Below are 22834 nucleotides of genomic sequence, written 5' to 3'. Positions count from 1 at the left end.
GAGAAACAGGACGGGGGCCGGGACAGCCAGGCCCCAGAGAGCTGGGAGACAGGCGAGGCCCTGGGGACCAGGAGGGCGCACTGGAGGGAGGGAAAGGAGACCGTGGGCTGCACTGCAGGCAGGCAGGAGTCCCACTGCAGGGCTGGGCGAGTGACTGACAGAGCCACCATGGAGGCCTGGGCTCCCTGGGCTCCTGAGGACTGTGGGGCAGGAAGGGGAGAAAGCGGCCCAGGCCACTCCTGGATTCTCCGGGATTTAGGAACCTGTCAGCACTTATGAAGCACTTCCTGTATACAGAAACAGGGTTTGTACTCAGGCGGGGACACCGTGGTGGCGAAGACACACAAATTCCCCCAGACTCAGTTTTCAGGCTGCAGAGTGAGCCAGATCTTGAGTCAATAAATAAACACACAGGACCCTGCAGCCAGGAGGAAGGAGGCTGAGGGGTGGGGACGTTGCTTGTCTCTGGAGGATGGAGGTAGGCGCCTAGGTATGATAGGCAGGCGGGAGGCCCCGCCATCAGAAGCAAGGACTTCCCACAAAGCACCCAAGGCTTTTGGGACCAGATATCCAGGTCCCCTCCTTCCTCACACTCAGGCTGGGATGCTCCAGGTCACTCTACCTCCCCAACTTGGTAGCCCCTTGCCTGGCTACCTGGCCTGCATATTCCTGTACGGCTATCCTGGTTTGAAAAATTCGAGTCCTTCCCCCAGAAGAACCTCAGAATTTGACCTCACATGGAAATAGGGTCTTCACAGATGTCGTTAAATTAAGATGAGTCACACTGGATTAGGGTGGTAAGAAGGAGAGAAGGCCCTGTGTAGACACAGACACGGGAAGGAGGCCAGGCGACAGCCCCAGGCACAGGATGCACTCCAGAGAGGCAGGAAGAGGCAGGAAGGGTCCTCCCCTGGAGCCTCACAGGGAATGTGACCCTGCGGCACCTTGATTTCAGACTCTGGGTTTCCAGAACTGTCAGAGAATCAATTCGTGTTGTTTTAAGCCACAAGATTGTGCTCACTCTTCACAGCAGCCACAGGAGACTCATATGGTGGTCGTGGGCCATGTACTGTACCTCCCTGAGCCTCAATTTCCTCAGCAAGGAAATGAGGCCCCTGGGAGAGCAGAGGGGTGAGGAGTTGATCCCCATCACATGTCCCCGTCCCCGCACACAGTGAGTGTGCCGGGATGCCAGCCGCTGGCACTGGTCTAATTACCACTGGGACTGTTGCAAAAGGGCCTCCTGGCCTGACTCCCCCAGACCCCCAGAAAGGTCTTTCTTGGTTGCAAATTGGATTGTGCTCCTCTAATTCTGTATGCTCGGTGACCCCCCAGGCTCCTGTGGCCTCTGAACAATTAGACCTCCACACAGTTCCAGCCTCGCTGCCAGCAAACTCCTACGTTCCCCTCCTGGCTCAAAGACCGGCTCCCCCAGGATGTGCTCCCGGTTTTCCCCAGGCACAAGGCATCCCTGTGGTTCCTTGACCTAAGGTGGAAACCTGGTCCCAGTTTCTTCTCCATCCCCAGCTCACTCCCAGAATCCACCAGTTCTCTTTGTCCTGGAGTTCTAGACACCTATTCTGGTCTAGCCCAGCTAATGCCACCAGACACCTCTCCAGCCACGGCTCTGACCTTCTGCCACTTCCTCTCTTGCCCTGATGGTCCCTACCCTCCACAGCAGTCAGAAGAGCTTTTGAAAATCCTAAATCACATCAGCCTCTCCCCTGCTCACATTCCCTCCATGGCTCCCCTGAGTTCCTCGGGGCTTGGCCTCCACCTGCCAACTTCCTTGCCTTCATCTTCCTCTGCTCTCCCCTTTGATCATTCTGTTCTAGCCACAGGCACTTTCTCAGTGTTCCTCAAACATGCCAAGCTTGTTCCCACCTCAGGACCTTTGCACATGCTGTTCTCTCTGCCGGGTCTGCTATTCCCCTATCTCTCACTTGGTTGGCGCATCCTCTTCCTCAGGGTCATCCCCCTGGAGAGGCCCCTCGGCCCACCTGGACCTTTCCCTTCCCCTTGGAGAAGCTCTTGTGTGCATCTACCCATTCCTCTGGTCATTCTCTAATACACCACCACGTTCCATTTTCCTATCAATGCATGTCACTTTCGTAACTGATGTCCCCATGAAATTCCACACGACTGACCAGGACCTGTCTCAGTCCTTGCTATGTCCCCAGTGCCCACCCCAGGGCCTGGCACACAGTAGCTAGCTGCTCAGCATTTGTTGATTCACTGAATGACCACGACATCCCTATGAGGATGTCCCATGCAGGGGAGGGAGGACAGAAGCCAGCAAGTGGAGGCTGTGGGGGCCCTTTGGACCTGGTTCAATGCCATTTTTCTAGCTGTGTGACATTGGGTGGGCCACCCAGCCCCTCTGAGCAAGTTCTCTCCACTCGTGTTTCGAGTAAATAGCAAGTGACTTGGGGGGGTCTCTAGAACACAACCACTGCTATGACTTTTAATATTATATTGTCATTGTTATTATTATTTCAAAAGTTGGCAGTTTTTCCTTAAGTCTTCAGTCTTTCTATCCAACCCTGGGCCACCCCACCCCAAAAGGTGACCGGAGGCTGGACTAACTCACCCTGAGGTGCAGGGTTCTCCTCACCGAGCTGCTTGCTACCCAGGAGCCTTCAGTCCTCTGGGTCACTGCCTGGCGCTGGGTGCTGCAGCTGCTGTTCGCTTCCTCTCAGGACCTGGAAGGAGCAGAGACGGGGCATAGGGTAAAGCAGGGCCCAGGCAAGTGGTATGCTGCTGGCTCCCGGCCACAGTGAGCAGACTCCACATTAAAAGTTAGGTCACCTTGGAAGTTTTAAGGAAACTTAAAATCCGTGGCTTTGTCTGTCCAGCGGGGCCTTGGGTGAGCCCCTGCAGCTGTCGCCCCACCCACCCAGGGCCCTCCCTGGAGGACGCTCCTTCTTCCACCAGGTGCTGGACACTGACCACTCTCTCTGCCCCTCCCCGTGCTCTTCCGTCCTCCCCCAGGTGGCTCCACACGGCCGCACGTTGGGAGGGGCTGGCTTGAGGAAGATGGAGGGGAACACAGCCATGAACTTGGACGTCACAGGCATCCATCCGTTCTCTCACCAGGATCTGAGATGGGGGCAAGGGCCACTTCAATGGCTCAGGGGCCTCCCCTTCCAGCTAAGGGGACTTGCAGTTGACCCTGGCCCAGGAGGGCAGCAGGGTGGCCCAAGGTCGGCCCTCAGGTCTGAGATTCTGTCCCGCTTGGCTCAGGGAAGCTTAGGTTCACTCATCTGCCACCCTCCTCACCTCAAGGGTTTCCTTTGACAAGGTCTTGGGCAACACAAGGAGGCTGGAGGAGAGTGGAGCCAGGGGGCACAAAGGAGGAAGAGATCAGAGAACCAACGGGAGAGCCAGGTCGGGGCTCCTCAGCTCGGACTGGGTCTCCAGCGGGTGGGGAGATGTGGAGAACGAGAATGTAAGGAACACGCCCAGATCCAGGGCGCCCAGGAGGGCCCTCGCAGCCCACCCCCCGTCAGGGTTGAACACAGGAAGCAGAGGATCCAGAGATAGCCCACCAGCCAGCTTCTAGGGTTAGGGAATCTGACTCAAAATCTGCTCTGCCCTGCCCAGCTGGGTGACCTTGGGCAGGTGGTAACCCTCTCTGGGCCTCAGTCCTCCTTCCTCCTGTAAATGAGGGAAAGGGGAGCCTGGAGAAAAGACCAGCTGCCCGAGCTCTAAGGTTGGGGGTTCCCTCCCACTCCGCAGCGGAGGGAATCCCCACCACGCACGGGGGAGAAGCGGGAGTACTGGGAGCAAGGGAGGGGGGACGGGGAATGGGGGTCAGTCCCGGCACGAAGGATGCCCCCGGCCTGGCGACCCAGGTCCCCACTCCCATCCCACGGGGTGTCTCCGCGTCCCCAGACCCGGGAGCAGGAGCCCCCTCCTCCCAGAGGCATGGGGGTGGGGTCCGGAGCAGACACAGGGCTCCGCGAGAGGGGGACAGGAGAAGGGACGCCCGCCCCCTCCCGCCGCTCCCCTTCGGATTGCCCGGGTCGGGCAAGTGCCTGGCCTGTTCGCCTACCTAGGAGACGGGGCACGCCGCTGGGACCCCGGCCCTGGGACCCCCCACCGCCCACTCACCGGCCAGAGGCGGCCGCAAGCAGCCGGAGCCCGGCGCCGGCCCGAGCGCGAAGACAAGTGCACGGCCGGGCAAGGGCGTGTGAGCCGCGAGGGTGTGCGCGCGCCGCCGCAGAGCTGACCCCCGCCCCGCCGCCCCGGGCCCCGCCCCGCCGCCCCGCCGCTCCGCCGCCCGGGGAGGGGAGGGAGGGGAGGGGAGCCGGGGAGCCGGGGAGCCGGGAGGGCGGGCGGCCGCCAGCGCTCTCCGCCGCGCTCTTCCAGCAAGGGGACGAGCAGGGAATCCCCCTCCCGCCCGCCCCCGCCCGCTCCCCTCAGGGGCGTGACGGCAAATCTCGGAGGACCCTCTGCGGCGGCTGGCCCAAGGCCGCGCGTGCACAAGCGGGGAAACTGAGGCCGGGGCAGGGGTCGCCCCAGGCCGGGCCGGCGCCCCGCAGCACAGGACGCGGCTGACCCCGCACTCTGGGGCCGATCTCCAGTCTCCCGGGAAGGAGCCCAGCCAGCACAAGGCAGGGGAGGAAGCCCTGGCCCTGGGGACTGGGGAGGGTCCAGGCGAGACTAGAGGCTCTGGGCAGCTGGTGACGTTGCCCTGGCTGGAAGGTCCCAGTGAGAAAGGGGGAGTCTAGGTGACCAGAAAACAAACGACAGAAACTTCTCTATCTTACGTTTGGGTCGGTGATGTGCCCCCTCCCCCATTTCACCTGCCGGATCGCAGACCCCTCTGTGCCTGAATGGCAGAGGCCTGGGCGACAGGGCTGTGAAGGTCACTCTGCCAGATTAGATCAATGCGGCTCCCGGGGTCTGGATCACTGGGGGATGGCCCGGGGAACTCACAGGAAGTTCCTTCGGTGACCTTGGCCCTGCCCAAACCCCTTTCTGCACCTCAGTTTCTCTCCAGCCAAAGGACAGCGCCCACCTCCAGGGTCTCTCCAGCTGAGTCTGTGGGGCCGCCGGCTACATCTTGCTGTTTTCTTCTCTAGCTGCCACCCCCACCCCCAAGGAAGCCTGGCGCCCTCCCAAGCCACCCCTTGCAGCGCCCCTCCCCATTTCTGAGCCCCCACCCACCTTCTGCCGCGGTCTGGGGCAGGGGGCATTCCTCTTGGGAGCCGAGAGGCTTCTACAAACCTCCATTCTTCCCCCCCCCCCCCCCCGCTTTTCTTCCATATATTCTAAAAATAGTCCTCCCCCCTCCTCAGTCCCCCGGCCGGGAGCCTGTCGTGAAAGGTACTGCGCTCCCCCCGCAGGGCCCCGGGATTCCGCGGCGCGGGCGGGGCTGGGGGACTCGGACAGCGAGACGGGAGGAGGCTGGGAGCGCACCCCTCTCCCATTGTGTGAGCCAGACGCGCTCAGTGGGAGCCGCCGGCCTGACCCTGACCGTGTGTGCAGGGAATGAGAACAAAGGGGAGGGGGGGCTCTAGGGTCGGCACGGCGCAGGCAGACAGCTGTGGTCTGGGGAGCCTGAGTGACGGGCATACCCAACACCTCCACGGGGCTACTTTATGTCCCCTGTGGCCGTTCTCTGGTCAAATATGATGAGGGAGAAAGTCAAAGGCAGCCATAACAAGGGCTCCCCTCACTGAGGGGTCCCCTGCAGACACCAACACCCTGCCATCACCTATGGAGCCCCTGACCCTTCTCCAGTCCCAAAGCTGGCCCCATTTTCCCCGTCCCCCTACAGTCTTTTCTCCCTAACACAGATCTCTGTCCTCACCCGTGTGACAGGTCACATCCCTGTCCTGCAAACTACCTTTCCCTCCCTCTCTGTTTTCTGAAACAAGAGGACACTGATTTCTCGCAGGCCCACAGTCTGGTTCCTCCTCCTACTCCACCTCTTGTCCAAGTCCCTGAGTGGTCTCCCCAGACCACCCAGTACACTCTGGTCACACCCAGCATCTCCACGAACCAGTCCAGCCTGAACCTTTGCATCTGCTGCGCCTCTGCCGTGATCCCCTTTCCCTGCTCTCTCACCTTCCATCCCTACCCTGTCCTCTTCCTGACCTGTTACAAGGTCACCTCCTGCCTAGAAGCGTCCCTTCTCTGGGCACATCACCCGATTTACTGTCCTCACTGCCCTCGGCCCCTGATGTGACCTGTACATTCATCTCGTTCTTCCCCTAGGGGAACAAGGAGCTATGTGCTCCTTGGGCTTGGCCGATGGTCAGAGGACATTGCTGCAGACCCACACCACCCAGGGATCACCCTGCTTCAAATAAGGAAGTGCTGTCCAGGGAGCCACACTAGAAAGTGCCTTGGGGACAAAGCACAGAAAATCCACCACAGCCCCCAGCTGCTGCAGGGATGACTCTTTGGGCAGCAAAATTAAAAAGTCAGGTGGCCACATGTTCCCCACCCGGGAGTGCTAGGCCATTTCCAAAATAAAGGGACCCACAGGGAGTGAATTCTTCACCTCCTGGGTGGTACCACTGAAGGTGAAGGTCTGTTCCAATGGCTAGTAGGAACAGGGAAGATGAGAACCGTGTTAGGGGAGATGCTGGGGGGCTGCCCTCTCCCCTCTTGCTACTTTTCCTAATGTTTTATTATCTTACACTTTTGAAACCAAACAGAAAGGTAAAAGGAAAATTGCTTTGTTGAAGGAGACAAAGACCCAGAGAGGGTATGTATCCCTATGGGACCAAGGGCTCAGTTGTCTTATGCTGAGAAATGCAGCTCTCACTCCCTAGAGCCCCTACTATGTGCCATGTACCTATATAATCAGAGAAGGGGGAGCCGGACAAAAACAGAGAATCCTGGAGATGTCAGTCATCTGGGCTGGGCAGGCCCCTGGGGAGCACAAGATTAGAAGGTCCCTAGGGGTGTGTACGGGAGGCTGGCCAGGACTGGACTTCGGGCAGGTGTGCAAGGCCCACACGAGGGGAGACGGTGGGGGCGCCCCGCGTGCAGGGCGGTGGGGCGTCAGGGAGTCAGAGGACAAAAGCGGCTCCCCTAGGCGTTCAGAAAAGCAACCTAAGGGTTGCCAGAGAAGGTACAGGACGCGGAAGGACACAGTGATAACAAAAAACGACTCTTTATCTGAAAATCAAATTTAAACGGATGCCCATTATTTTATTTTCTATATCTGGAACTCCTTCGCTGGCACCCAAGCCACTGACTTTCTGCCCAGAGACCCCCGCCCCCCACGCGCCACCCCTGCAGGTCAAGCTGCTGGGGGAGCTGAAAGGACGTCTCCCCGCCCCCACTGCCCGCCCTTCGCGCCTCCAACCCCAGTGTCCCCCTCGTAGGTCTCTTTGTTCCTCTCCTCTCACATTGTTCCCTTCCCTTCTCTCAGCGCTCCGGCTCCCCTCCCCCTCCGCGTTCTCTCATCGCCCCCTCCCCTGCCCCCCACCCGAGGCTCGCCCTTCCCCTACACCCCGCGCCCCACATCCGCATCTATCGCGTCTCCCCCACCGCCCCGCTCCCGCACCCACCCCTCCTCCTCTCCTCCTGCACCGTCGCCTCCATTCCCTCCCCCGGCCGCCCCCAGGGCGCACCAAGGGGAACCCCGGCCGTCGGCTCAGAGCCACGCGCAGGCGCAGAGCCGCCCGGCTTCCCCCAAGCTGACGCCGCCCCCGCACTGCGGCCCGCGCGCCCGGTTGTCAAGGCGACGGCGGAGGCCAGAGCGGGAACCTCGGGAAGACCCCGCTCTCGCACGCTCCCCCGCCACCCCCTCGGCAAACCCCACTCCGGTTTGAGCCGGTTTCCCCACCCCACCCTCAGTGCGCACTGCGGCGGGAAAGGATTCCCCGGCCCCTAGGGCGAGGGGAGCGGGGGGGGGGGTGTGGAGGGGGACCGGCGCACGCGCACTGAGCCGGGGCGCGAAGGGAAAGCCCAAGCTCGTGAAGCGAGCACCCCCCCTACGCAGGCGCAGTGCGCACCCGGCGGTCCCGCGGCCCCGCCCGGTCGTCCTGGCAACGCGCGCGGGGAGGGCTGGGAATGCACGGAACTCCCCTCTCACGCCCCCTCCTGGAGCCGGGGATTCCCAGTCGCCGGCGCGCAGGCGCAGGCCCGGGATTCCGCAGGGGCGGGGCCGGAGTGAGAAGGGGCTTTTCTGTGAAAAAGAGCGAATGTCATCAGCGCCGTCTTTATGGCTGAGGGCTGACGGCGATGCTCTCGGCTCCCGCCCTGAGTCTTAGCTTCATTCTGGTCCCTTTACGTCTCCGGGAGGTCACGCCAGGCACAGCTCCCACACGCTCGCGATCCGCCAAGGCTCCCCATCGTCCCGGTGAAGCCCCACTCCGTTCCCGGTTGAGGCCGGCGCTGCCGCTTGGCTTCTTCCTTCAGGTTCATCACCACTGACCTTCCCTCACTCCCCCCCCCCCCCCCCCCCGCCACGAGGTCCCCGACGCAGTCGTGCGGGAGGTTCCTTTGCCAAGCGCCTCTCTAGGACACGCTCTTCCCAGGCACCAGCTCACGGATTCTCAAGATAGCCTGGGGCCAGGACTGTCTTTTGCCCCATTTTTTAGGGGCGAAAATTGGGGCTCAGACCATTAAGGCCCTAGCCTGAGATCTTAGGAGAGGCGGAGATGGGATTGGAACCCAGGCCTCCACAGTGGGGCGTTATCTGGACCTGTTCTCCGGCTAGGGCACCTGCAACCCTGTCTCGGCTCCCATACCGGCACCTGGCTGTGCCCAGGACTCTGCTGCTGCTGTCACATGCCTAGCCGGGGCCTACCCTCCAGGGGCTGCGAGTTCTCTTGGCCCGCACAGCCCCTGCTCCCCACCCGGGAGCCTCTTCGTTGGCGCCCCCTGCTGGGCACTGTACCTCCTGTCCCTTAATCCTCACTGAGGCTTCTTGGGGTCTTTCCAGCATACCCCACAAAGCCTGGGCCTGATCTCAGGGTTGGCTCCTGGGGACTTCCAAACTAAGTCCCCGTTCTATCCATGCTGGGTAGTCCTTTCCTATGGTGGGGACGGAACCGGGGCTTAGAGCACGTTAGGCAAGTGACCCACCTCTGGGCCACAGCTCCAGTGCTGCTGGGTGGCTCTTAATGCCAGTTATTGTTCCGGCGCCCTCCAGACCATCCTTCGGCTGTACTCAATTACTAATGGCACCTCTCCCTTGCTCAGGAAGAGCTGCGACTGCCAGACTCTGTAAGTATGGTTCCTTCTGCATTTCTGTCCCTGGGCTGGGTGAAGAACTCCTACGCACCCTTCAGGTCCCTCCTCCTTGAGGCCTTCCCTACCCTGGGCAGAGGCTAGCCCACCTCATGCCAGCCCTGACCCTCTAAGCTGGGGACATCTGTGGCGAACTGCATCTCTCCTGCTGGGAGGAACCAAGGGGGCAAAGGCCTGGAGGGGAACAGGACGGCCGGGGAGAGCCTGAGGTCAAGAAGCAGTGGGCACAGGCCTGGACGGAGCCCAGGGCGACCTGGCAATCCTCCAACCTGCCCCGCCCCATCCTGGTGACGTCAGTCCCTGCAGTACTGAGACAGGGCACACAGCATGGTGCAGGGACGGGACCCAAGGCCTCGCACGTGCTCACGAGCGCTCCACCACAGTCACACTCTGCCCTTTTTGTTTTTGGGACAGGGTCTCAAGTTGCACTGGCCTCAAACTTGTGATCTGGCCTCAGCCTCTCAAGTGCCTGGACCTTTCCCTTGTGGCATAGCCATTTCCAGGGCCAGTTACTGTCCTTCGGCTGTCCCTGAGCCCACGAGGTTAAGTGCTACAGACGATCAACCCTTGCCAGCCCGCGTGAGCGAGGGTGCAGCCTGGACCCGAGCTGGCTTTCCTGCCTCAAGACCCAAGCACTGCGTGCATCCACCACCTCTTGAGCGTCTGCCTCTCTGGGGACCATGACTCTGGAAGCCAGAACTGGGGCAAAGCCCACTCCACTCTTCCCAGACGCACCGTCCCCGCCCCACCCAGATCCACCTGCTGCAGCCTCCAGGCCCTGCCAGCTCAGCGCCCTCTTCCTCCCTCCAGGATGCAGTGACTCATCCTGTTATGAGGCTCAGAGAAAGTCACCAGTGGGACGCCAGCCCAGAATCCATCCCAGACACATTCCCTGTCGAGATAACAGCGGAGAAGCCAGCATCCCCTCACCCCAAGTATGATGGCAGGTGAGCGCTGGCCCTGAAATGCCACATGACCTCGGGCCAGCATGTCCAGCATGTCCTGGCAGACAGCAGAAGGTCATACGGGGGTCTCCGTGGACACATGTCATGGCCTGAAGTGGGGCCCTGGCCTTTTGCAGCCATGGTCTCAGCTCGGGCAAGGGCAGGTACCCAACGAGAACCTTTGTGTCTGCGTTCCCCACCTCGGGCCAACCCTCAGCACCTACCGGCACACACAGGCCTTGCCCACCGCCTTTATTGGGTGCTCAGCCCCAGGGCCCCACAGGTGCGGCGGGGGATTGAGGGTGGCACTCAGAGCAGGGGCCCACTGGCGGAAGAGGGTTGGCGGGATGGCACACAGCCCCAGGGGCAGGTACCAGGGTCCCCGGACTTCTTTGTAATCCTCAGAGCTGACCCAGAGGGAGGGCATTCGGAGTCGGAGTCGCGGCCTGGGCGCCCGTGGGCAGCGCCCCCAGTTCTGGCCTCACTTGGGGGCGTTGAAAGGCAAGGCCCGCTGGTTCATGGGGTTGTCGGGAGAGCGCAGCCACTCCTTCTTCAGCAGCTGCTTCAGCTGCGACAGCCGCATGTTGGGGTTCTCCTGCTTGAGCCGGGGCAGCTGGGCCTCCTCGAAGGCGGTGAAGGCCGCCCGCATGCGGCGCTCGGGGTGCCGGTCCGCCTCTTCCGCCACACTGGGAGCGCACGGGGTGGCATCAGGGGGCTGCAGGCCCCGCCCCGCCCCCAGAAGCCCCGGGAGGCCCCGCCCCGCCTGCCCCCAGACCCAAGGGAGGCCCGGCTACCTGAGCGCGGCGATGGCGTCCTCCACGGTGCGCGCCTCCACGCTGCCCTCCTCCAGCACGCGGCGGTTCACGTTCTCTTCGAGCGGCACCTCCAGATGGCTCCTGGCTTTCTCTGCTTGGGACAGGCAGACGGTCGGGTGGGTGGTGACAGAGACACAGTCAGAGATGCAGAGTTCCAAGATGAGACCGTGGCAGAAGCAGCCGGGAGGGAGGCAGGGAGGGAGGGGGCGGAAGAGGCCCGGAGGCTGCGGGAGGGAGCAGGGGCCTCCCCACGCCCTGCCCAGGCCCCCAGCCCTCACGCAGGCGCCCACCCACGTCTAGGGTTCCTGGCCTCAGGACCCCCACTCAGGCCCCAGGGAGCACCAGCCACATGCGCACACCCATGCCGTCCCAGCTGCCACCACTGTGAAGGGGGACCTGCAGACCCTGGGGTAATCCCAGGGCTCAGCCTCCAGTGGCCAAAAGGGCCACTCCAGAGTGGGAGGCAGCCCACCTGTGTCCTGGGCCTCTCTGTGCTGATGGTCGCGACGCAGCGTGTCCTCAATTTGGGCACGGGTGACCTTACTGGGGGCCGCCCGGGGGGCCTTGCCACCCTTGAGCTTCGAGTCCTCCTCCTCCAGCAGGCGCTGCGTCTCCTTCTTGCGCTCCAGCTGCTCCAGGCGCCGCTTCTCCTTCTCCTCCTGTGGGGACGGGTGTCAGGCTGAGGGAGCCACCTCACCCCACCCCGCTGGCACTGCGGGTCCTGCTTTTAACCCCAGCCAAGCTGCAGGTGGCCTTGATGGGTGCTGGGGACACGGGGGGGGGGGGGGGAAGATGGGCCCAGGGGCTGCCCTAGCAAGAGGCTCCTGTCCTACAGGGGTGTGGGCAACAGGGGACCCTGGCCAGGACAAGCAGCAGCTCTTGGAGCAGTGACACCTGCATGGCAGGAGGGGCGACCAGATGGGGGCCCCTCCTTGGTGGGGGTGGGGCAGGTATGAAGGACCCTGGCGAGATGGGTTTGGAGCTGGTGTGGGCAGCTGGGGGCCACTGTGGAGGGAGAGGGTCCGGGAGGAGGGGCCTGGGCCACGGGGAGCCCCAGGACAGAGGGGTCTGCTTTGGACTCAAAGCCATGGAGGTCTGGGCCCATTTGGCAGCTGGGGGACATTGTGTTCAAATGTCCTCAGGCACGTATTAGTGGGGGGGTAGGTCCTGATGCAGCTGGTCTGTGGGACCTGCCATGGCCACTGCCCTCACTCACCCAGGGGGCCAGGAGGTGCTGCTCTGTTCATAGCACGACAACAGGCTCCGAAGAGCCCCTGCCACCTGCCCAGCACCCCCACGGGGCCCTGCCCTCAGACACCCACCTGCCTGCTTACTGCCTGGGACCCTGCCATCTGCCCCTTAAGCTCGAGTTCCCCCAGAGACACCTGCAGCATTCCTGGGGACACTACCTGTGTCTCCAGACCTGGAAGAACTGAGGGTCTCAGAAGAGAGGTCCTCATGCCTAAGGCCATGCCTGCACCGAGGGAAGTGGGAGGGTGTTTACGCGTAGCCACTAGGCTCTGAGATGTAGTGTCCGTCAGTCAGAGGTGACGTCAACCTGAGGGTCCTCGACCCACCCACGGCACACAGGCACAGTCCATACTTACTTCGCCCCCAACACCACTCTGCCTCAGGGCCTTTGCAATGGCTGTTCCTAGCCTGGAGTGTTCTTGCCTCCTCTCTGGCTGACTCTGGCTCTCTGAGCCTCCCCTCCACCACACGGCTCTTTTCTGTGCCCCAAAGATCCATTTTCCAGCCTTCTGATGGCCTCATCTGTCCTGGAGGCGGAGGCCCTGGCCTCAGTTGTGGCTGGCTGCTTTCTGGGCCTGGCTGGCCACATAGCGAGTCAAGGAAGCAGGCGAGGGCCCCCATCCCAAGTGCCCTCCTCCTCCACGGCTCCTCTGGTGCTGGCTGAGGGCTGTGGCTGGAACGTGTCCCCCAAAGCCCACGAGCTGGGAACTCAGTCCCCAGGATGGGATGCTGGTGGTGTTTGCAGGCGCAGCTGAGGAGAGTTCTAGACTAGACAAGGTCGTGAGGTGGGATGCCGGTGGCACCTGTGGTCTAAGATCCGTCCCCAGGCTGCTGTACCCCAGGGACTCCGCCCTCCTCCAGGCAGCGAGCCTGGAGCACGTGGGGGCCTGCTGGGCTGTGCGGCCCACTTGTCCCCAGCCCCGGGGTGTCCAGCAGGTGGTGACAGAAGTGTGCTAAAAGAATGGATGGATTCTGGAAGGTTCCAACAACTTCGGAAGGACACGAAGACCAGGTTGTCAGAGTCACAGGGCCGACAGCAGCGCTTGGCATGCATCGTTTCTTGTTAGGTTGTGGTGGTGGCACGCCTGTGGCCCCAGCTCCAGGACGTGAGGCAGGAGGGACACCTGAGCACAGGAATCCAAGGCCAGCCTGGGCCGCACAGGAGGCCGCTCAATGCCAAGGCAGCCACTGAGGAAGGGCGGGGTCGGTCAGCGGCAGGGCCTGCCCAGCACCGGCCAGGCCTGGGCCCCACACCAGGGAGACGCATGCACACTACGCACACTCACACACACCTGATGCACATTTGCATGCTCACACACATGCACACACAATTTTTCACAGCCACGCAGTCTCATGCAGAGCAGGACATTTGGCAATAGGCAGCCCAGGTGGTGTGCAGAGGGCACGTCCTCTCGGTGGGATACTTCAGAGCCGTCAAAAACGAGCCCGATGCCAGGCCCTGGGCACGCGTCCATAATCCCAGCAGCTCAGGAGGCTGAGGCAGGATTGTGAGTTCAAAGCCAGCCTCAGCACAAGTCAGGTGCTAAGCAACTCAGCGAGACCCTGTCTCTAAATAAAGTACAAAAAGGCTGGGACATGGCTCCGTGGGAAAGCACCCCGGGTTCAGTCCCAGGTATAAGAAAGCCTGAGACCTGAGCCTCGGGGGACTGAGCCGGAGCCCAGAGGCGCACAGCAGTGCCCATCACCAACGGGAAATGCCACCGCCGGGGCTCTGGATGACAGTGCAGCCCACAGGGGGGAGTACTGGTTTTCAGTGTCTGGAGCAGCATAGATTTTTTTTTTTTTTTTTAATCAAAACAACACATTTCATTTCATTTTGATTTTCTGCAGTGCTGGGAACCGAACCCAGAGCGTGCGCAGGCTGGGCAGATGCCCTGCTGCAGCCCCCTGGTGTTTTAAAAGCAGCTCTCATGGGAGGAATGAAGGGGGACCAGGTGTGCTCCAGAGAGGCCCGGCACCCACCAGTCGGTGGAGGCGGATAGATCTCGAAGCCACACGGCAGTGGAGAAGAACCAGCACTAAGCATGGGCCTCTGAGTGAGGGGCACTGGACAGAGGGCACGCCCTGCGCGAGTCCACTTTGCACGACTATAACGCAGCACCTGAGGCAGCTGACTTCATAAAGAAAAGAGGTTTATTTGGCTCGTGGTTCTGGAGGTCAGAGAAAGGCCAGGCAGGCCCCACTGGCCAGGTCTGTGGTAACGGCCATTCCCAAGGTGGCACTGAGCATCACTGGTCGAGATGAGGAGTGTGTGCGCTTGTGTCTCCCCTCTCCGCCTGAGCTCTGCCCGTCGACCTTGTCTGACCCAGTCACTCCCAAAGGTCCCACTCTAAACAGCACGCCTGGCGGGAGTTCCCGCCTCTTCATCCCCGAGCCCAAAACCTCAGTGGGAGTAGCCTGCCTGAGTTGGGGGCCACCTGATTCCAAGCGGAGCGCCACACGGATGCCTTCACTGGGCCTTCAAGAGCCACGCCCACCCGGGGACTGGGCTTTGCCAGCGGCAGTTGTGCCTGTTTGCAAAGCTGCCCTCTGTGCTACCTCTGCGCCAGTGTCAAGTCTAGTGGCCGCAGGGTTCTGCTGGCCCCTAGATGAAGTCTAAGCTGGCCACCGCTTGGCCCCACTGCTGGCCACCTCTGCTCTCCGCTGCTCCCGAAACGTGCTGTGCAGGCGCCTGGCCAGCCGACGCTCCGGGCCCCACACCTCGGGCAAGGGTGACCTGCGGCGCTTCCTGCCTTCTCTGTGCCTCGGTTCCCTCACTCGGGGAACCGGAAGCACCTCATCCCCAAGACGAAGGCCGTGGGAGGCCCCAGGCCCCAGGGCCGCCCCTCCGTCTAGATGGGGCCTTTGGCAAATACTGGTTTTCCCTTCCGCCTTTTCAACGGTGACGTCTTCAACACTGATGAGAGGAAGGACGGAGGAAGTGGGGCCAGGCGGTCAGGACCGCTGGGGCGATGCGGCAACCCAGAGCCTCCCACGGGCCACCAAGCCCCAGAGACCCGACTCAAAACATAGAAGAGTGAAGACGTCGCAGGTCCCAGGCACCGTGGGGGCGGGGCTGGGGGCAGGAGGGAAACCAGTGACGCTGTTCGCTGAGGTCGGAGCCCGAGCACAACAGGTGGCCGCAGGCTGGCTCAGGGCGGCTCACTGGCGCCACCTACTGGGCCCAGCAGGTCGGGCACAGCCCAGAGCCACGCCTGACAGCAGGCGAGCAGCTGGGCCTGGCCCTGCTCACAGGGACTGTCCACCACCGGGGCAGGTGGCAGTCGGCAGTGGAGCCCATCACAGCATTCTGGCCGCAGTTCTGCTGCACCTGGCGCCGTCCCTGCACCACGGGTTGTGCAGCATCCCCGGCCTCCGCCTAGCAGATGCCAGTGGCCCCTCAGGAGTAGACTCCCAGCAGGACTGACCGGTCTAGCGCCACCCTGGCATTACTCTGAAGCAACAAGCCATAGGGAGCCAGGCCCGCCCTGCCACTCCCTAAACCGGGCGAGTGCTCGCCACCCCAGGGCCTTTGCACAAACTGCATCCGCTGTCTCCACCTCCCTCCCAGCAAGTTCAGTGCTTCCAGCCTTCCAGGCCAACTCCCCTTCACGCCACCAGTTAAGTGCCGGCCAGTGCCCTGCCCACCTTGCGCTGCTCCTTCCTCATGACGTGTTTGTCCTCGTCCTTCCAGTAAGCATCCTCCAGCTCCTTCTGCTTCTTGGCATCAGCTGCCGCCTTGGCCTCAGCCCTCCGTGCTCGGGCCGCCGCCGACTTGGTGTTCTCGCCCTGGAACTTCTTGGGCATCCCTCAGCAGGCTGCAGAGAGAGGGCACAGTGGTGAGGGGAGGCAGCACCCTGGACGCACAGCTGTGCTTCCATCCCCCACCCCAGTGGCTATGAGGCGAGGCTCATGGCCTCCCTCCCTCCCTCTAGTATCTTATTAAGGTCAGCCAGGTGTGGTGGTGCACGCGTCATCCCAGAAACAGGAGGCCGAGGCAGGAGGATCGCACGTTCAAGGCCAGCCTGGGTAACTTAGGGAGGCCATCTCAGAATGAAAAATAAAAGGACTGGGGATGTGGCTCAGGGACACAGTGCTGCAGGACCACAGAAACACACCCGAAGGTGAAACCCACAGACGCAGAATGAACCACTTGACAGTGTCCCGCGAGCTGGCGAGAGCCACTTGGCCCAGGCCCAGAGCACTTCCACCTCCACAAAGGAGACCCACCCCTCCTGCAGCCACTCCCCACCTGCTCCCAGGCCCGATCTGCTCTGACAAATGGAAGCGTACACTGCACGTCCTCCTGCGCGCGGCTCGGGCGCTTGGCATCCTGTTTCCAGGTCGTCCCTGTATCTGGGAGCCTGTCAGTGCTTCATCATTTTCATGGTTGACTCATATTCCACCGAAGGATATGTCACTTTCTTAGGGCATCGGGGACTGAAGCCAGGGGTGCTCTACCACTGTGCCGGATGCTTAGCCCTTGATTTTTCATTTTGATGCAGGACTTCACTAAGTTGTCAAGGCTGGCTTGAACTCATGACCTCCTGCCTCAGCCTCCTGCATAGCTGAGATGACAGGCACACGTCACGTGTCCCGCTGACAAGCCAGGCATTGTCCACCCACTCATCTGGGGATGGACACCTGTGTTGTTTCTGCTTTTTGGCTTTTCTGAGTCATTCTACAGTGGACTCCAGTGTCCACAGAAGCTGGAGTGTGCCTGAGGCTGAGGTCCCTGACCCACACCCTCCCGGCCCTCCTCAGCCCGAGCCAAGTGGTAAGTCTTGTTACCATTACCGAATGCTGACGGGAGACCCCGCAGGAAACCTGCCCTGGAATCCCCAGGAGAGAACGGACGGGTCACCAAGGCGCTGGCTGGTAAAGCCCCTTGCTGCCCTTTCCACCCTCTCCCTGCTTCTCCTTTTGCCTTACCGGGCGGAAGCCACACTGGCCTCTTGGTCCTTCTTCAAAGCCATGCAGGCTTCCGCCCCAGGGCCTCTGAGCTCACTCTGCCCCGCGCCTGGATACCCTCTGTGCCTTTTTATCTAGTAAACTCCTATTGAAACTTCAGGGCCCAGTTCAGAAGTTGCCGCCTGCAGGAAGCCTTCCGAGACCTCCTGATTCTTTCAGACCACAAACTTCTCCTGGAGACACATATCTGGGTTGCTATTTTAGATCCAGTTAGATGATTATGTGATAAGTGTCCCTCTTTCCCACCAGGCTGGGAGTGAGCTGGTGGCTGGCTGCACAGCAGGAAGAGGCCTCCCCAGAACGGAACCGGCAGGACTTCCCAACCTCCAAGTCAGAGAAAATCTCTCTGTGTTTAAGCCACCAGCCCGTGGCATTCTTGTCATGGCTGCCCAAGCTAATACACATGCTTTGTGTTCTGCGTGGTCATTTCTCCTCACACCTGTCATTCAACAAACACACAGAGCAACTAGTGGGCATGGGATGCTGTGCAGAGTGCTGGACACCAGCTTCCCGAGTGCATGGGACTCCCCTGCCCAGCAGGAAGACAGAGGGCTGGCTGGAGTTACAAGATGCGACTAGGTGGGCTGGGCCTGCGGCTCAGTGGTAGAGCACTTGTCTGGCACGCACAAGGCCCAGGGTTCCATCCCCAGCACCGCCAAAATAATAATAATAATAATAATAATAATAATAATAATAATATGATCAGAGCCGTGCTGCTCAGGGCACCGGGAGGGGGCTTCTCTGACCCAGCCTGGGTTGATGGCCTCTTAGAGAAGGTGCTAAAGTAGGGGACCCTGAGCCTGCAGAGGTGTGCAGGAGACACCACGGGAAACAGGGTCTCCATTCCGGCACGATGGGAAGGTGTGGGGGGGCCTTCGAGCAGCACCTGTGGGTGAGACTGGGCCCTCCGGGGTGGGTGAGGTGGTGGACTGAAGGGCCAGCACAACTAGGAGGCCAGACGGGGTCCAGGGAGTGGATCAGGCAGGCCGTGGGATCCACTTCAGGGGGAACTGAGACCCACCTGACTGACTGGGGGTGAACGTAAGGGAACAGAGGATAAAGCTCACAGCTGCCTCCTCCGAGAAGCCCTCCCAGTCAGTACCCTCTGGGCCACGCCATCCCAACCCCTAATCCCACTGCAAGGGGGCGTCTGCATCCAGCTCGGTCATCCTCGGAGTGCAAGCTGTTCAGTGCATCGTGGGTCTGGGTGGCAACACGATGCCGTCTGGCTTTCGTTCCCCAGGTCCGAGAAATGGGCACAGCTCCCCTCGGAGCTGTCAAGACTGGGCGCCAGAAGTGCCCATGTCGCCGAGCACCCCACCTCCAGCCTTCCCGAAAATAGACCGGCGCCGAGCAATCCCCGCAGGGCCCGTCCGCCCCCCAACACCCGGGCTCCGCCCGCGCCGCGGCCGCTCCTACCTCCTTCCCCCAGCGCCGGCCCGGTCGCGCCTCCGTGACGTCACTACAAAGCCTGCGCGCTGACCTTCCGGTGGCGCGCGCTCATTACGTTTTATGCCGTCGCCATCTTGGTAAAGGAAATGCTGGCCGGGCCTCGCACCCAACCTTAAGTCGTCATCCATTTCTTCTATTTTATAAACGAGGATATTTCGTAAATACTCATTATTTGTTCTCATTTCACATACTGAGGAGCCAGGACGGTGGATATGAGGTATAATCTAGAACATTAGCTTTACCAAGATGGCCGCTGCCCGGATGAAAGATGGTGGCCTCTATTTCACACGCGGTCCGACGGCATCAGCCAGGAGTTGCCTGGCCGCCAGGGCGCGCCGGTGGTCCATATGGGGAGATGATCCAGGTTGTTAGAGGAAGACTCAATTGGCCCTTCAGAGTTTGAGCTTTGAAAGCGCTTTCCAAGTCCAAGATCTTCGTCCCACTCGCCACGCTAGGGCACAGGAGAGAAAGGGGCGGGCGTAGAAATTAACACCCTCCGCCGCTGTGCAGCTGGAAAACTGAGGCTGAGAGATCAGGGATTGAATTTGGCTGAAATGTAACCCGAGCGGTTCAAAGTCCTCTTCTTTTGTTCCTACTGACCTCTCCTCCCGGATTATCGACTCTACCGCCCTTATTTTTATTTTTCTATTTTTGTTTTTTTAACTTTATTTGGATTTTTCCTTTGTCTACTTTTTTTTTTTTTTTTTTTTTTTTTAATAATGTGTATTGAGCTCGGGGCACTTAACCACAGAGCCACATCCCGAGCCCGTTTTTTAATTTTTTGTTCAGAGGCAGGGTCTCACTGAGTTGCTTAGGACTTCGCTAAGTTGCTGAGGCTGGCTTTGAACTTGTGATCCTGCCTCAGCCTCCCACGTCACTGGGATTACAGGCAGGCACCTTTGTCATTTTACTAAGTAATTAGGCTTGGGGCGTCAGTTTATCTTAGACACCTATGTGTCATTTACTAAGCCTCAGTATCCACATGCGTAAAAATGCTAATATTAAGGATTGGTTACACCAGGCCTGGCTGTGGAAGCGGGCAGTACAAGCAGGACCAGTGAACCAGAGAATCTGTTCTCCAAAAGGCATCCTTCCAGCGACGCTGCTGGGACCTAAGTCAGTCGACCCACCTGCCCTGCTCTAAAGCCTACCATGGATCCCCACTGCCCTCAAGACTCCTGCCCCGCCACTTTAGCTCCTTTGGCGTCCCCATTTGCCCTCGCTCCTCCCGCACCAGCCCCCTTTTATGAAATTGCCTGGCATGTTCCTGTCGGGTTGTTTTTGGACTCTGAGAGGGCTGTGCTGTCAGGAAGGTGGAGTCTGTGCACCTGAGAAGGTGTTTAATACCGAGGGGGATCGGACTGGGGTGTGGCTCTGGCCAGGCCCTGGCTTCCATCCCCAGGGCTGCAAAAAAGAAGGGGCTCAACGAACCTTTATAATCCTTTCTCCGATAAAGATCCAGACTAGTCACACCTTGGGCTGGGAACCTTTTACCTCAGATGTTTAATTAGTGCAAGAGAAAAGAAGAGCTTTTGGCATTGTTTAAAGGGTGTTTAAAATTTAACCAACTAAACAAAAATGCCAATGTGATATTTTAATTTGTATGAGCTAAGTTTTCTCATGATTTGTTTCCTAAATCTCCATTTGGTTCTAGGAATCAAGCGAATTATCAGTACTTCATTGACTTTCAATAACTTGTTTAAAAGTTATGAAAGTATGAAGTTACGTTCAATAAAGTGAGCTGATAACAATAGAGTTTTAAATTTTTCTTTGTAGTTGTAGATGAATAACATGCCTTTGTTTTTTTGTGGTGCTGAGGATCAAACCCAGTAACTCACACATGCTGGGCAAGCGCTCTGCCACTGAGTTACGACCCCAGCTCCCCAACAGATCCCTTTTTAAGTTTTATTTTTCATTGTGGTTACAAACATAGCATGAAATTTACCATCGTAAACAATTTAAAGTGTGCAGCATGATAGACTTCTCTCTTTTCTTCTTTCTCTTTCTTTCCTTCTTTCTTGTATACTGGATGCTAAACCCAGGGTCACTTCCCCACTGAACTGTATCCCCAGAACTTCATTATTCGTTTTTTTAAACTTTGACACAGGGTCTTGCTAAGTTGCTGAGGATCTTCCTAAGATTCGGAGGCTGCCCCAGAACTGGTGATCCTCCTGCTTCAGCCTCCTAGTCAATGACAGATCTATGCACCAAGCCAAGCTTAGATTTATTTTGAGAGCATTTCACTTTATGGTTTCATGATACCATAAATCATGAGAGCTTTATGAGTTTGCTGAAAATGTAGTCTTTAGGTCGACAGTAGAAAAATGTCACTGAATTAATAATGAGTATGTTTGGGCAATTTCTATAGTCAGCAGAAGAGCTCCCCCAAATGTTCAGTATCCTTGGATACCGTGAATAATTTGTTGTCTAGCAAAAGAGATTTTGAAGATGTAATTAAGGTCATGGACTTTAGAGAGCCAGAGGACACTGTGGCGAGGGAAAGCAGGCACAGAGACCAGTGTGGCCTGATCCTGTTCCCACGTGGACTCTACGAAGGTTCAAGTCACAGGAGGCGGGTGCCGGCGCTGTTGGGTTGAAGACTAATCAGTGCCCTGGAAGCCTGCGGCCAGATAGGAAGGTCTCCAAAGGCCGTGGGGGCGGGAGAGTGGGGAGGGGGCGCCGGCTGCGGCCCTTCTCTCTAGTCCTTGGGGGAGGACCTGGAGACAGCGGCCTGGGTTGTAAAGGAAAGGAATGTACTTGGCGAACATCTGGAGAAGTCCTGCTGCGCTGTGGCAGGCCACCTGTCCTGCGCCCCAGCGCCTCAGATCCGGGTGGCCCTCCATCGTATCCCAGCCCACGCCCCCAGGAGTGAGTGCTAGGACCCAACCTCTCCGTCGAACCCTCCCGTCCTTCCTTTGCAATTGGAAAACAATGTGCTGAAAGATCGCCAAGTCGAGCTGTTACAAATCAAGGATCGCCTTCATTCTAGAATCCTCAGTTTAAGGTCCCCCAGCGGAATGACCTCCTGTGCTCAGGATAAGATGATGGGTCTCTTCTCCCGCGTGGTGGTGCTGGGGACAGAGCCCGGGGCCTCCTCCACGCCGGTCACCTTCCCGCCCCGCCTTGTCTTCATCCTGCACTGCTGAGCTCCGTGCCCTTCTCCTGCCACTTGCGCCTCAGTCTCCTGCATTTCTCACAAACCACAGCCAGTTAGTTATTCTGGACACAGCTAATGGCCACGTCTCTTCACTCCACACCTGGCCTTGGTGAATGCCACACTAGCTATTTCTTTGTCCAATTCAGAAAGTCGATGCTGAATTGTGTCCCCTCAAATCCTCACTCCTGGTACCTGTGAACATGACCTTACTTGTAAATAGACTCTGCAGATGTGATCAAGTTAAGACCAAGGAACATTTGGTTACCATAAGAGGCATGTGAGTGGGGCATGGTGACACATGCCTATATCCCAGCAATTCAGGAGGCTAAGGCAGGAGGATTGCAAGTTTGAGGCCAGAGTGGGCAATTCAGTGAGACCCTGTGTCAAAATAAAAAGGGCTGGGGATGTGGCTCAGGGGTAGAGCCCTCCCTCGCCTGTGTGAAGCCCTGGGTTCAACCCCCCCCAGTACTGCAAAAAAGGGGGGAGGTGGTTTGGGCCCAAGGGCTGCAGAGGGAAGAAGGGTCCTGCAGAATGTGCCAGCAAACCAAGGATGCCAGCTGCCACCAAGCCCAGGAGAGGCACGGAACAGATCCTCCCGCAGAGCTTCTAGAAGGAAGCAGCCCTGCCAACACTTGGATTGTGGACTTCCTGGTCTCCAGAACCACGAGACAGTACCTTTCTGTTGCTTTAAGCTACTTGTTTGTAGAGCTGTTGTCGGGACCTCCCACAGCAGATTCCCTCCCCCGGCCCCTCCTGGAAAGCACCTTCCCCCACACTTCCTCTGCAAACTTCCTCTTGTCAAAACCGGGTCTTAATCTTAGGCACTCAAAATGCTTCTGTTGAGGACACTACAACTCAGTCAGCAAGCCCAGCCGTGGGGAGTGGGAGCAAGCACTGGGGTTATGGGTTATCTTTTTCCTTTTTTTGGGGGGGGGGGGTCCTTGGGGATGGAACCCAGTGTGCTCTCCCACTGAGCCACGCCCCCAGCCCTTTTTATTTTTATTTAGAGATAAGGTCTCATTAAG

At 59.4% G+C, this 22834-nt stretch overlaps 3 protein-coding genes across 13 annotated transcripts in view; 1 reads left to right on the top strand and 2 right to left on the bottom strand.

Annotated features, from left to right (window-relative positions):
- Positions 1–5253, bottom strand: part of KCNN1 (potassium calcium-activated channel subfamily N member 1) — a 29369-nt gene extending 24116 nt beyond the window's left edge. Inside the window, exons 1-2 of one of the 3 annotated variants that reach the window (XM_079115848.1) lie at positions 5173–5253; positions 2591–2702 (exon numbers count right to left, since the gene is read on the bottom strand). The gene's annotated coding sequence lies outside the window, so the exon portion shown is untranslated. Of the gene's footprint in view, positions 1–2590; positions 2703–4113; positions 4217–5023; positions 5053–5172 lie in introns of those variants that run through there. The other 2 variants (XM_079115850.1, XM_079115849.1) reach the window with 2 other exon arrangements.
- The window catches only part of PDE4C (phosphodiesterase 4C), a 187969-nt gene extending 165481 nt beyond the window's left edge, over positions 1–22488 (top strand). For 3 of the 7 annotated variants that reach the window (XM_079114982.1, XM_079114981.1, XM_079114980.1), the window contains one exon: positions 22147–22488. The gene's annotated coding sequence lies outside the window, so the exon portion shown is untranslated. The remainder of the gene's footprint in view (positions 1–22146) is intronic. The other 4 variants (XM_079114983.1, XM_079114985.1, XM_079114984.1 and 1 more) reach the window with 2 other exon arrangements.
- CCDC124 (coiled-coil domain containing 124) lies at positions 10401–18774 on the bottom strand. Of its 3 annotated transcripts, none has more exons than XM_079115994.1 (5): positions 18620–18774; positions 15878–16047; positions 11451–11637; positions 10958–11072; positions 10401–10849 (listed from the first exon to the last, which is right to left on the bottom strand). In XM_079115994.1, exons 2-5 carry the CDS (start codon positions 16034–16036, stop codon positions 10645–10647), a joined length of 666 nt encoding a protein of 221 aa, XP_078972120.1. In that variant the 5' UTR covers positions 16037–16047; positions 18620–18774; the 3' UTR covers positions 10401–10644. The 3 variants fall into 3 exon arrangements, with proteins under 3 accessions (XP_078972120.1, XP_078972122.1, XP_078972121.1); XM_079115996.1 differs by having other exon boundaries at positions 10958–11069; XM_079115995.1 differs by lacking the exon at positions 18620–18774 and adding an exon at positions 18087–18495.
- Positions 22489–22834: the final 346 nt, after the last annotated feature.

This window comes from Sciurus vulgaris (genome assembly GCF_902686455.1).
Source record: "Sciurus vulgaris genome assembly, chromosome: 16".
NCBI classification, from domain to species: Eukaryota; Metazoa; Chordata; class Mammalia; order Rodentia; family Sciuridae; genus Sciurus; species Sciurus vulgaris.
Note: the sequence above shows the minus strand (reverse complement) of the source record. Positions and strands in the feature narration are given on the sequence as shown.